Source organism: Nyctibius grandis, chromosome Z (assembly GCF_013368605.1).
Source record: "Nyctibius grandis isolate bNycGra1 chromosome Z, bNycGra1.pri, whole genome shotgun sequence".
NCBI classification, from domain to species: Eukaryota; Metazoa; Chordata; class Aves; order Nyctibiiformes; family Nyctibiidae; genus Nyctibius; species Nyctibius grandis.
In genome coordinates this window covers 88,233,254-88,246,707 of record NC_090695.1, presented here as the reverse complement: position 1 = coordinate 88,246,707, position 13,454 = coordinate 88,233,254, and the positions used below count along the sequence as shown (strand labels likewise).

Genomic DNA, 13,454 nt, shown 5'->3' with positions numbered 1-13,454 from the left:
TTTTAAGCTACCATACTTTTTGTCTTCAACACTGTAAACCTTATTCTTGATCCATTTTAACTATTTTTTTCCACACCAGAAGCAAGCATTTCATGGTTTATTGTACAATTCAAACAGAAGTGAATGCTTACAGTGTTTTTAAACCAGAAATGCATGCAATTTAAAGAGAACAGTGTGGACTCTTTCATACCAGGACACCACAAATACATATCTATAATTTTTTTTTTTTACATTAACAGCAGGAAAAACTCCTCATTCCTAAAATTCTCCGAAGCAGAGAAGACAGTGAGGAATGTGATGGAGTTACAGTACAGATATGAATAATCAGAATAAGTTAATTTTCTCAGTCCACATCATAACCCAATCATGTTGAAATCTTATTGTAAAAATAAAACCAACCACTCCCTAAATAAGTAATTAAAAACATCAAACACCTTAGCTTTACTTACCTCAATCACAAATTGCCTTTATAAAAGAGCAAGTGTCTTGAAGCAAACAGCCAAGCAATAGGCATTAATAGAGTCAGATTTGCAACTATGAGTATTTGTTTTGAAGTTCATTTCTCTATCACGCTATTTTACAAGGATTAAAATAACATCTGAACAAAACCGCTAAACATTATAGCTAGAATAAGATATCTATTTGTAGTATCTTATATAAACTGAAGTGAACAAATTAAAGTCATAGAGGCACTGAGTCAAACTGGGGCCTAAAATAGGTTAGATTTTGTATTTATACCAAAGATTTGAGAGCCAAACAAACATAGTACATGAACAGGCCTCTGGACTTGGAACACTTTTCTGTTAACAGAAGCAAATTCTCTGTTTCTTTGTATGACAAGAGTATGATCCTGGTTACCTGTCTACTACAGGACACAGCTTTCTACTCACATTCACGAAATACAGTCTTGGAAGAGCTGCCCTTTTGAACTAGATCTCTATGCAACTCTAATCATTCTTCAAAAACAAAATCAGAGTCAAAATTGCGTAGAAGTACTTACTCAAATACTGAGCTGTCATTCTGATCCCCCCATATAAGGATCTCTGTTATAGAACGAATAGTCTCTACCAGCAGGTTGCGGTTGTGATCTGTTACTGTTGTATTTTTAGTCAAAACATGATACATGTACCTAAAAGAAAAAACAATTACAAGTAAGGTACTATCCTGCCACTTTCGCATACACCATGTTTGTCTTCAGTCACTGTAACTTAATGTAGACACACACATACTATGTCTAAACATTGTACAACTTTAAAATCCTAAAATTTCCTTTTAATATTGATGCAGAGAGAAAAGTAAATGTTAAACAGAATACGTGACAAATGAAACAAATCCGTAACTAGCCAGGTGAGTTACGAATGCTTATGCATATGATAACATAGGACTAGAAATTATGTCACACTTGTCCCATGGTGCTTCTTATGGCAACCTAGGGAATTTCTTTGGAAGTATGTTAAAGCCAAAGGAGTAATGAGCAAAGTTCCGTCCCCCTCAAAACCAGCAATGTGATAAAGCCTACACCATATTAAGGTTAACCTACCAGACAGCAGAGAAAAGAGGAAGAGATGGCAGGAGGGGGGAAAAGATTGGCTTTTTCATACTCTTTCTCTTCAGTAAAAAAATTTCTCTCCCTCTTCACAGTTTTTTTCTCCCCTCCTAAATCAATACTAATTTTCCAAATCCAGAACAGAAACTGCTCATATTGAAACCATTCTAGGAAAACTGGATTCATAGCTATGTCTGACAGTCATAACCGCCTGGTCACGTGCCGTACCGTAACAGAAGTCACTAAATAGCAAGTCAAAGAGCGCCTGCAAATCCTCTTCAAGTAATCTGAGGATCACAGTTCAATATTCCTTCTATGGAGACTGACTGTGATGGCTCACAGTGAAGATGTGAGAGTTTAAGTCTGACCAATTATAAGAATTCCCAGGGCTTTCTAAAAGAGCTCTAAAAGAGCACACGGCACACAAGTTCCCATTATGGCACTATATGTATTACTAGGACAGTGAATCGAAAGACAGGGCAAAAAGTAAGTCACTGCTCTGAACATGCATCAGTTAATGGAACAGGAACAGCTGAAGACAGAAGGCAACTAAATCAGAACAGTCCGTTCCACAGCAATTTGTATAATAAGTATTTTTCCTGAGAGAGTTAGAGAGAGTAATTAATACTACACTACTTCACATTTTAGTCTATTTATTTGAAGTCATATATAAATTATTGCATCTGTGATCATATATTTCTTGTTAATAAGTTACATTATGCAAACCTGGGAATAAAGTTACTGTAACAGCAAAACTCTGCAAATGGGAAGCAGTGGGAAAAATTACATGCTATTACCTCACCTTGGGAGTCTATGGAACATAGAGCACTACAGATGCAAAAAGCAAGAAACATTTAATAGTCAGGAATACATTAACTCTAATTTAATTAATATCAACATTACTGCAAATTTCCTTGATTTGCTAACACACTGATGCACTTAGAGAAAACCTGGGCTTCACTTTCAAGCTATTCCTTTATTTATCTACTCGAAAATGAATGAGAAAGTATGCACATACTTGTTTCTCTTACCAGACATGCAACATACCATATCATGAGAATATAAAGTATGACAGAAAACCAGTATTTTTATATTTACATAAATCCTTAAAGCCTATCTTTAAATGCTGATTACAAAGGAGTCAAGTTTGTGCTCCAAAATGCTAAACCCTCAAAGAGGAGGTTTTTGTCATCTCTATTTCTCTGTATCTGAAGGCTGGGTTCAAACAAACAAAAACCTAACAAAAACCCACCATGCAGGAAGTGTCAAAGCACCTGATGCCATCAAAATCAGTGGGATATTTTGCCAGCAACTTAACAAGACGAACAAAATTCTAAACATTTTTCTGGTAAGAAACCATGCTCAAAGGGACAGCATAATAACTCAAGAATATAGAAAGTGTGTATTAATGACTTTACTACTTACAAAAATACACTCAAACAGATAAGAGTTTAGGAAGTCAAGTACTCAAATTTAAAAACCCCAGACTTAACCATAACATGTTTACTTCTTCATGCTGCCTGTAACTATGTAATTACATATTGTTCTCATAGATGAAACTTGATGTGTAACATGGACAGTACTTCAGGAAATGAATCAGCTGTGAAACAAGTCTTCAACCATACATGTTTATGGACACTGCATCTGACCAAGTCATGAGAAATGTTTAGCACCCAACTCTAATGGTACAAAACCTTTTGCGCAATCAGTATGCAATTAAAATACAAAATGTAGAAGCAACAATGGGAAATACACTTGAAGGTAACAATAGGGCTATGTAAAATACCTCTTAGAAAAGTAGGAAAAAATTTGCATCTAGAAACAAAGATACTAAGCTTAAGTTTCAAAGCCTTTCACTTTAGCAGGAACATCAGAGATATTACCAGGTGAACTCTTCAGAAATGGTTAAGATATCACCACTTATATACTGGGAAAAATGACATAAATCTTCTTCATCCATTCCAATGCAAAGTCAAAGTTTGTAGACAGATGGGGCAAGAAGATAAGAGTTATGCTCTCAAGGAGATCTAACCATGCATCTACTAAGGTTAGACTATCCTCAGCTGGGCAACATGAAAGACTTTTTGGTACTTTAACCATAGGTCACAGCTCCCAAGGTGAGGAGCTGCAGAAGCAGGGTACGGTGACTATCACAGTCAGCGGCTGGAGAGAACTGTAAGAAACCCTGACCTACACAAGAACGCCGGGCTTACATGCAAACGTAGGCCACCAGAGAAAGAAGAACGTGCAACTCGTGAGAAAGCACTAACTTAAGTTTGTGTAACAAGACAGACTGTTGCCTACAACAGCCTTGATGTATCTGCTTTTAGAACTGGAAGAATATAATAAACGGAGCAGAGGACTATATAAAGGGAGGAAAAACAGGTCTCATTTTAAGCTGCTGGACGCCACCTTTAAGAAGCAGATTCTGGCCTTGTTTGACACTATCTCATGTAAAGATAAGTCGTTTCAGACCATTTTCACAAGCAATCACTAACATTGCTCCTGTTTCCAGCATATTTAGGCTTTCTCCATTTATTAAGTTATTAACATTCCCTCAATTACTAACCAAAGGGCACAAAAATATCAAGTTCTGTGAAAATAAGTCAGAAGCACTCAGGCAGTGCACAGTCCTGTTTCATAGCCTCTCTGGATCGCAACTGAGCAAGGTATTAGAAAGCTGGATTAAATTGTAACTGTTTTCACTAGACCAATGTATCAAAGCACTTAATACAAACAGCCTCAAATTCTCACTCAGCTAATCCATTCTATGGCATGTTTGCAGAAAGAATGAATAGTAACATTTTAAAAGCAAGCCTCCAACAAACTGCGCTAAAGCTGATGGGAAAGGAAGTTCCAGATCCAACATTTACTGATAAAAAGCAGTAACTCTCTCAGTATTACTAAACAGGTGTATTGTTTACAATTTAGACTAAACTCTATATTATGCATGTTAAAAAATAAAAATATTCCCATAAGTATAGCCTGGGCTAATTTGACTCTTGTAACACAGCATAATATACCTTTTATGCACTAAGCTAACCTGTAATAGCAAGGTTGGTGCGTTCTACTCAACTCATTCACATGGAACACAACATGGGTTTTTGATGAGTTGAAAAGATGAGAACGCAGACAGCTCACAAAATGGCAAGCTTATCAAGACTGACTTTCCTTCATGACCCCAAAACAAAGGTTCTTTGCCCTTTTTCCTTCTGTTGCTTTACCCACTTCAACTGCTACCTTAGAAAAGCCCTAAATTTCACTTTACCACTAGGTAGCTACCTTTGCTGTTAACACCTATCTAGAAACTGAAATTCACACAGCCTGGCTAAACAAACACTTAAAATATACACAGTCTAAACAGATGAAAGGTCTTGGCTGCCCTTTACATACTACCACTTCAGATTTCCTAATTAAAGAAATCACACACAAAAAAAGCAAACAAACCAAAGCTAGTATTTTAGTAGAGAACTATATTCTTCGATTCTCAGGTAAGTCAAGCACAAGCCATAACACTTACAGCCTAATTCTCTTTTGCTGCAAATCAGAGTACCACTTTTTCTACCCTCTGTGGCCCCCAGAGAACATATGATCACATTTTTCTTGCCTGAAAGATTCTAACATCCTGAGGCCTCCCTCTCACCAGCCTACTTTTTCTAAACTTAAACTCAGTTTCTTCAGACTTCATCATGCATCAGCATTCTTGCTCTATCTTCAAGTGCAATAGCAAAACCAGATAGATCTAAAGCTCCACTAGTGCTGAGTAGTACCCAATGACTACTCCTTGTATGTTAAATAGAACATTCCTATGTTTATACCTGAGCATGACTTTTCCCCTTTTTCCTGCAGTGCCAGATCATGTTGACTTACTAGTCCGACCTACCATGCCTTTAAAATTACTTTCTGCAGTGCTACTGCCTCATCAGTTTTGTATTTACGGACTTGATTTCCCTGTCTTTGGTAAACAGTAATGCATTTCAATTAGTCTTGCTGGCTTTGAACATTTTTCCAGCTTAAAGACAAGGATCAGAATCCATAAATCATCTTGATAAAGTAATTGCAAGATCCAAATCTTGTATAAGTACATCCTGCTCATTACTGTCAGACCCCATTCATGTCCTCCCTGTAATCTGACAAACCATAGAAAACTACCAGCCACTTATTTCTCAGTGAGCTATGCATTCACAGGGATTTCATTTAGAAAATGCTTCCCCTCTTAATCAACTCCTTTTCTTGTTCAGTAGAAAGAGAAGCTGTAACAGTGGATCTCATTTTTCTCGCAACAGCAGAACCCTTAAAATGGAACAGAGAATTTAAAATTGGTTTATCCCTTGCCATCCTTCCAACTCTCCAGTGGCAGAGCTGGAAAAGCTATTCCACCTTCTGCAGTCAGCAGTAATGCAAGGGTATCAGACTCCAGAGACTAACGTTACAATTCTCAAGCTCAACAGCTTTACTTTTGCGTCAGCTGCTGAGCCCTCTAACCAGGGTACATCCCCTGGACCTGCAAAACCACCAACCGCTGCTGACTACTAAGATTCCACACACCCCCCTCAAAAGGCCTATATTGTTTACAGGCTAGGACCAGGCTCCTCGTTTCCCCGTCTTAGCCACTACCAGGAAACAATCAAAGTTCTCCCTCCAGAGGAATGTGATATTTCTTGTATTTATCACCTCTTACACTCTACTCCACTGAATGAATCTATGACATTATTAAAAATCAAACAAACACGTATCGCAGCCACGAGTGTGACATGACATCACGGAACTGCATCTGCCCTGAAGAGATTTTGGGACGAAGAGGCAGATTTCCGTGAAGCAGACACCAGCCCACACCGCCCAGAGAGCCTCCCGCGCCGCCGGTGAATCGCTCCGGGAGCTCTCGGCTCGGGAGGGCTGCGCCAAAACGCGCGGGCGAGAGCGAGCGAGAGACAGGGGAGCGTCGCCTGCCGAGCCACCTCCCTCCGCACCCCCGCGACGCCCCCGGCCCCACTCCCCAGCCCTCTCCGAGGGAAGACCCTGCCCCGAGCAGCTCCACAGACGGAGCCCGTCCGCCTACCGCGCCCCGCGCCGGCTCGTACCGTCCGAGTCCCCTCACAACCTGGGACAGCCCACCGCGGCACGGCTCCCCGCGACAGCCCCAGCCCCGCTCTCTTTCCCCTCACAGCTGCCCCCGAGCCCGCGGCCGGCTCCGCGCTTACTTGAGGTGGTCCAAGGAGTGGATGCTGCGGGCGGCCTTCCCGTGCCCGCCGCCCACCCAGCTGCGGGAGCGGCCGAACATGCTGGCGGCGAACGGTTGCTACAGCCCGCAGGGCCCTAGGGCTCCATAGCCCCGCGGGGAAGGGCAGGCGAGGACGAGCGGCGCCCGGGCGGGCGGAGACCGGGAAGGAGCCCCCTCAGCGGTGGCCACCGGCGCACACAAGCACCAAAGCGCATGCGCGGGCGGGGCACGCTGGGAAACGCGGTCCCGCGCCCCGCCCCGGCAGCGCCGCGCGGACTGCAAGTCCCAGCAGGCGCCGGGGCAGGGGGCGCGGGGCGGGAGCCCCCTCAGATTCCCGCCTTCGCTTGTCAGGCCGGAGCCGGGCGCGTTGTGGGGCAGCCCGTTCTCCGGGACCCCCGGGTGGGGAGGGCACCCGCCAGGGCCCGGCACCGTCACGGCCCGTCGCCTCCCACGGCCCCACACCTGTCATGGCCTGTCCCCTGCCAGCCGCCGCGGCCCGTCACCCACCTGCCACCTGCAAGGAAACGGGCGAGTCCCCGAGGAGGCCGGAGTTTTCTCCTCTCCTGTCAGGCCCCTCTCCTCTGAGGGCCGCCGTGCGGCAGTTCTCCGAGTAAAGCAAGCGACGCTGTCTGGCAGGTGCTCAGCCCTCGTGAGCGACATGTCTGAGCGGGGAGCAGCGATGGGCTCGAGGGCTGAGGGACGCCTGCACCTCCTGGGACCGGAGGACTTGGCTCAATTTCTTATTTAATTGATTCCTTCCCCCTCTTTAGCAGTTAAGAGATCTCGTCAGGCCGTGAGAGGACTGTTAAGTTAGAAGAATATAAAAGACTAAATTTAGCCTAAACAACAACAACAAAAAAGGCGCCTTTTAATGTGTGTATAATACCTCCCAAATACATTGTAATTTGAGATAAAATTTGGCCCCTGACACCCTTTGTTCACCTTCCGTAACTTAAAATGAAGCAGTGCTGGTGGGGCCAGTTCTGACCAGAGGGAACAGGATGCTGCAAGGCACAGCGACAGCAATTCAGCTGCTGACGCTCCTCTTGCTAAGGTTTTTCCAGTAAGGATTTCACATTTAGTTTTGAATCGGCTTAAAAACTAACTTAATAAAGGAGAACAAAGAGATCATGACCATTAATGACTGTCTTGACCTGGTTTTGGATTTTTTTGCTTTAACTGGATAAATAAACTAAATCTAAGCAAAAGCTGAAGTTTGTCAGCCAGTGTCAAAAAAAGTCCCAAGTTTAAAATCATGTCTTTGATTATATTTTGATATAAGTAAAACCTTGGTCGGCAAGGAAATGCCTCCACCGCAGTCAGAAGGGGCCCAGGCCGGCACGGCTGCACCAGGAGGGCCTTGTTCAACGAGGGGGGAACAGAAAACAGCTTCCAGGGGCAGAGAACAGACAAAACCTGCCCACGCTGACATCCCCCCCAGGGCTGCGCGGGGGCTGAAGTGCTCGGGGAAGGCGAGGAGCGGGGAGGCGAGGGTCGGACACCACCAGACGCCTCCTGTCCCCTCCGGTCCGCCGCGGACGGCCCCCGGGGCAGCGGAGCGGGACCCGGCTGCCTGCAAACGCAGCGGAGGCGCCGGCGCCCCTCACGGCCGCTCCAGGCCAAGCAGCAGCGGGCGGGCGGCGCTGCGAGGGGACCCGGCGCGGGTACACAGCCGCGGCATGCGCCGGGGCGGGGAGGAGAGGGGGCGTGCAGGAGGGGTCCCGCCGCGCAGGCCGGGGCTGGCGGCTGGCTGCCTGACGGCGGCAGGTGCTCCGCGTCGAGCGCCACAACGCGCCTTCGCAAAGTTTGCGGCGGGAAGAGGAGGGGAGCCGCGGCGGAAATGCCCCTGAGGAGCCTCCTGCCAACGGCGGGGTTCCGGCAGCGCCGCTGAAGCCCGCGGGCCGCCCGCCTGCCGGGGCGCCTCTTCCTCCGGGGAGCGAAGGGACCGCGGCGGCCGCTCTGCGGCTGTGCCGCCTCCGCGCCCCCGCGGGGCTCGCCTCTGCCCACGCTCCGGCTCCCGCTCTGGGGTTTTGCCCTTTCCTGCCACCGCGGCTGCGGAGTGCGGTCCTGCGCACCCCGCTACTGGCACCGCGCCGGCGCCCGCCGCGCCCCCCCGCCCCCCCGCGTCGGCCGGGCAGGTCGGTGCCCGCTGCGGCGCCCGCAGCCCCCGCCGCCGGAGCCCGCCGCAGCCCCGCACGGCTGCATGCCCGCCGCGGTCTCGGCGCGTCTGGATTCGCTGGAGTCCTGGGCCTTCCATGCGCTGCTGGTGCTGCCCTATATGTTTTACGTGGGCTTGTTCTTTGTCAACGTGCTGATCCTGTACTATGCCTTCCTGATGGAGTACATCGTTCTCAATGTAGGCATCGTCTTCCTGCCCGAGGATATGGACCAGGCTCTGCTGGATCTGGGGGTGCTCTCCGACCCTGGTTCCGTGCTCTACGAGACGGACAGCGAGCTGGATGTCTTTGATGGGTACTTGGAGTGACGCCCCGGGGCGCTCCGCAGCTACTGCGGGGTGACGCCGCCCGGCCCGGGGCTGGGTGTCCCGGCACGGCCGTAGCTCGGGGACCGCCGCCGCCCCGACATGCCCTCGCTGCGTCTCGGCTCCTTCGGCGCAGCATCTTCCCTTCCAAATGCCGCCCCCCGCGATGCAGGGACGAAGCGGGGTGCCCGGGACCCGCTGCCGCCGGGCAGGGCCGCGGACACGCAGAGGGCTCGCAAGGGAAGTAAGTCGTTTCCTCGGGCTCGTCCTGGGCAGCGGCCCGCGGGGCGCTCCCGGGCCCGGCATCCCGCGGGGGCGGTGGCAGGGCTGGGGGCACACGCACCGCGGCTCCTAGCGCGGGCGGGCTCTGCGGGCAGCGGGCCGGGGTCGGGCTGCGTGCGGGGCGGCCCCGCCGCTCCCTCCGCCCGGCACCGCCAGGCAGGGCCCAGGGGCCGGCGGGGCCCCGCTCTGTGTCCTCTGCTGCGCAGCGAGGAGAATGTCTTTCCCTAAGGACTAATTTTCACAGTTCAGAGGCACTGCAGCTGTCAGGCTAGGTGTGATGGTTACAGCTGGTCAACAACTTTGCTAATCCGGTCTGGAAGTGGCTCTGAATCTAAACGAAAATCCAGGCTAATATGCATTAAAAATCAGAGACCATACTCGAGCCAGAAATACATCTTAATCAGATGCCCTTTAAAACCTCTGTCTTGGATTATATGAAAACTACCCAGCTCACCATTCTTCTCATGTTAATCGTAGGACGAGGGTTCGTTTGATCAATTTATTGCTGTAGTTTTGAGTGATACTAAAGCTCTGGAAGTGCTGTAAGGATTAAGCATTTTGAAACACTGAAATGCAGTTGGGAAGAAAATCACTATTTCTAGCTAGGACTTTCTGTGCCAAATGTATGTTAATGAAAACATTCACAGTTTAAATTAAAATGTGTTAGCAAATCTGCCAGTAGAATTTTTAGCAAAATATTGTCTGAAAATTTGAAAACCAGTTCAGGATACCTTTTTATTTTCCATTTGAAATTATGGAAATAGGAAATTCTGTTGCAAGGTTACAAATATAACCTTGGTGAACATACTATACAAATACCATTTAACATCAAGCTATTTTCATCAGTCTTCTAATTTAAAAAAAAACCCAAGCAAACCTTTCTTGTAGTGCTGTCCTTCATACAGGTTAAAACTATCTCCTAAATATATGTATTCAGATTCCATATAAAGCAATAGTAGCTGATTTTGGTCAACAGTTTAGAAGATAAAAATGGAAATTTTTGGTGTTGGGAGTAACATTGATTGCACAACCACAGCTGAACAAAGCTTGGTCAAAGGCACATGGGAGCATAACAAGGGGCAGGGGGAACAGGTCTTTGTTGCTACTGAAGAAATCCCACTGCTTATAGTTATTGCAAATGAAAGTGTCCATGCCAACATTTGGTGGTCCATCCCAAGCAGATGGATTAGAATCAATTCAGCTACACTACAAGGTCTGGAGCAGAACTAAACTCCCCACAAAACACTGTTGGCTACTTTTGTGGCTGTCTCCTCCTCTTCCTTTTCAGCTGGGCAAATAACACACATGCGCTGTATTCCAGGAAAGAAATTCATAAAAACTAATGGAAACTTAAGCAAAATCTGCAGTGCAAAAAGCCCTAGCCATTTTCTCTCTCAAAATACCTTTTCCCACACCCCAAATCTTATTACTCCAACACAACCTAATACAGAGATTAAAAATATACTTTTTAATCACTTTTTTTGCTGACTAGGATTTGTCATGATGAGTTGCATCTAGTTTTCAGAGAGACCTAAGGAGAACAACAGACAATTTTCCTCAGTGGATTTTTCCTACTGCATGAAAACAAAGTTTGATAGAGCATAGGGTCTGAGCGCAATTCTGTCCAGTGTAGATAAATGGGCTTCTTAAAATTTCCCTTCATATTAATAGGATAAGCAGCTCTGCAAACTTCTTGATATTCTGACTATAAAACCATGTCACCTCCATATGTAGAAATCAAAGTGCAGAGGTCTTCACAAAGCTCAGAAGTAAGTCTCAGTCTATATCCACTTTGAGCTAATGGAGCTCTGTACAGGTACCAGCTCCAGCCTTGATCCTTTAATTTGGAAGCTGTCATGTTAGATGATGGTTTCCACTGAGAATCAAATCACAAATCCCTAAAGTTAGATCAATTATTAGAGAGCAAAAAATATACTATTACTGTGCTTCATCTATTTCCATATTTAATTATATTTATATATGCAGCAGCCAGGCCACAAATTGCATAATTATTTAGCTACCAGGGAAAGACTCAGCATGTCACCATGAAAAGGAATTTGTGTTAATATCCTGCTTACAGGTTTCTTCGCTGGTCTGTGCCATTCCTCCTCACCAGTTCCCTAGCAAGACAGGCAGAAGAGGGCCCTGATTTGGAGCTGTGTTTTCTGCTTTGGGAGCAGAAGCAAGGCACTGAAAGGGAAGCTTTAAATCCCTTTGGTGCCTCTCCTGCAGTGACCAGAGTTCTGCACGAGTGTTAACGCATGCTCTCCTTAGGCCTAGGAAGGCTGCCCACATGCCCTGGTCACTTAGACCCAGAAGCGCTGAGGATTAACAAGACGCTGCAGGAAGAATGGGTCTCGGTTTTACCAGCAGAGATGAAAAATACATAGGCATACTCTTTGCATTAAATATAAAAGGCGTGTTCTTCATGTGACTCACCAGTGATGACTGAGAACAACTAAAGAGCTATGATTAGCCTTAGCTGAAACCTTGCAGTATGCTCTTGCGTTTAGAGAGCCATGCCTTGCACCCAGGAGGTGAGTGGCATGCATGACAGGGAAACAAAGCGGGGAAATCCCAAGAGGCGATGTGGAAAGGCTGCTTTAGATGTAAAAAAGAGCATGTGGATCAGAAAAGCTCTGTTCTGTCTTGAAGCAAAATCCTCACTTGAATAAACTCAATAGGAGCAAAATTATATCCAGGGTTTTGAGCATAATTGGTGGCAGAAATTGAAGGGAGACAACTAAGCAGCCCAAAGCAGCTTCCTATCCTTCCTATTCAAATGGAGAAATCCATCTGTGTAACCTGAGCAGAACTGAGCTTGCTCATGTCATCTACGTTTTAGTGTGAGTGTGCCAGGTTCTTTTATTATATTTGAAGTTCCCTGGAATAAGGTGATATGACTGTTCTGCTTGTACTTTCTTAAACTCAGATGTGACTCATCCCAAAGTACTCTAATCAGAAAGAAAATGAGTAAAAGTAATCAATAATGAAAACTGAATAGGAAATACTGGGTTTATTTAATCTTACAGTATAAGCATTACCTGTATTTTTTCATCAAGGTGAATTATGATGAACGTCTTCAGTGAGCAGAATCCAGCACTCAGAAACTTGTGACTCAGCACTTCTGCTGAATGCCAGCATCTGAATCCTGAATCAAAGAAATAGCTGTACTCACTAGATCATCAATATAGTGCCAATTAGAAATGCAGGATCAGTGTCTATGAGAGACACCATGGCCAGTGGAGAGGGAGATAGGCACGCTGGACTCCTTCCTGTGTCTGCCACCAATGTCTTCTGTGAGCTTAACTCAGTTGTGCCTCTGTTCCATCTCTCCAAAACAGAGATGCCACGTAAAGGAACAGATCAGAAGAATGTTATCACTAGCAGTGTCAGGATACACATAAACACGTCAGAATCCACCTTCTGACTTCTTCGTTTTCAGACTTGAATCTTAAAAATACTGAGCACAGTGGTCCGTTGCTTCCTTTACCCTGCCATTTTTCACTGTGTACTTCCCTTATTTGTAGAAATGTCCATGTAAAAAAGGTGGCTTGTTGACTCCGTGATACAGATCAGTCGGCTGTTTTATATGAATTACAGTAACAAGAGGATTAAGAGCAATAGCTGTGGTTTTTAGAACTCTGTTTTGAATTCTTAGATGTTATTAATAGAAGTTGAGTGCTCAAACTCACCTGATAGCTCTGCTTTAAAGAGACTTTTGTACTCTGACTCTTCTTAATAGGAATTCCATCCTAGATGGAAAGAAGACAAAATCGTGGTTACCTGATGAACTGTCCATACAGACTCATTAACCACAGCCATGGACAAGTGGTTAATGTCCATGTGATTTTCTATCAATCAAACGCATTCATTTATGTAATGCGAAGAGAGAAGGCAGGTTTTAAAAAAAGTTTTCGAAA

At 45.8% G+C, this 13,454-nt stretch overlaps 2 protein-coding genes across 6 annotated transcripts in view; one reads left to right on the top strand and one right to left on the bottom strand.

The window, feature by feature from the left end:
• Positions 1-6,951, bottom strand: part of CLEC16A (C-type lectin domain containing 16A) — a 76,267-nt gene extending 69,316 nt beyond the window's left edge. For all 3 annotated transcript variants that reach the window (XM_068422811.1, XM_068422809.1, XM_068422810.1), the window contains exons 1-2: positions 6,748-6,951; positions 1,001-1,129 (exon numbers count right to left, since the gene is read on the bottom strand). In XM_068422811.1, coding sequence (XP_068278912.1) covers positions 1,001-1,129; positions 6,748-6,827 — 209 coding nt within the window. In that variant the 5' untranslated portion in view covers positions 6,828-6,951. The remainder of the gene's footprint in view (positions 1-1,000; positions 1,130-6,747) is intronic.
• Positions 6,952-8,908: 1,957 nt separating this feature from the next.
• Positions 8,909-13,454, top strand: part of DEXI (Dexi homolog) — a 43,259-nt gene continuing 38,713 nt past the window's right edge. For all 3 annotated transcript variants that reach the window (XM_068423071.1, XM_068423070.1, XM_068423069.1), the window contains exon 1: positions 8,909-9,493. In XM_068423071.1, the coding sequence (XP_068279172.1) occupies positions 8,971-9,252 (282 nt within the window). In that variant the 5' untranslated portion in view covers positions 8,909-8,970 and the 3' untranslated portion in view covers positions 9,253-9,493. The remainder of the gene's footprint in view (positions 9,494-13,454) is intronic.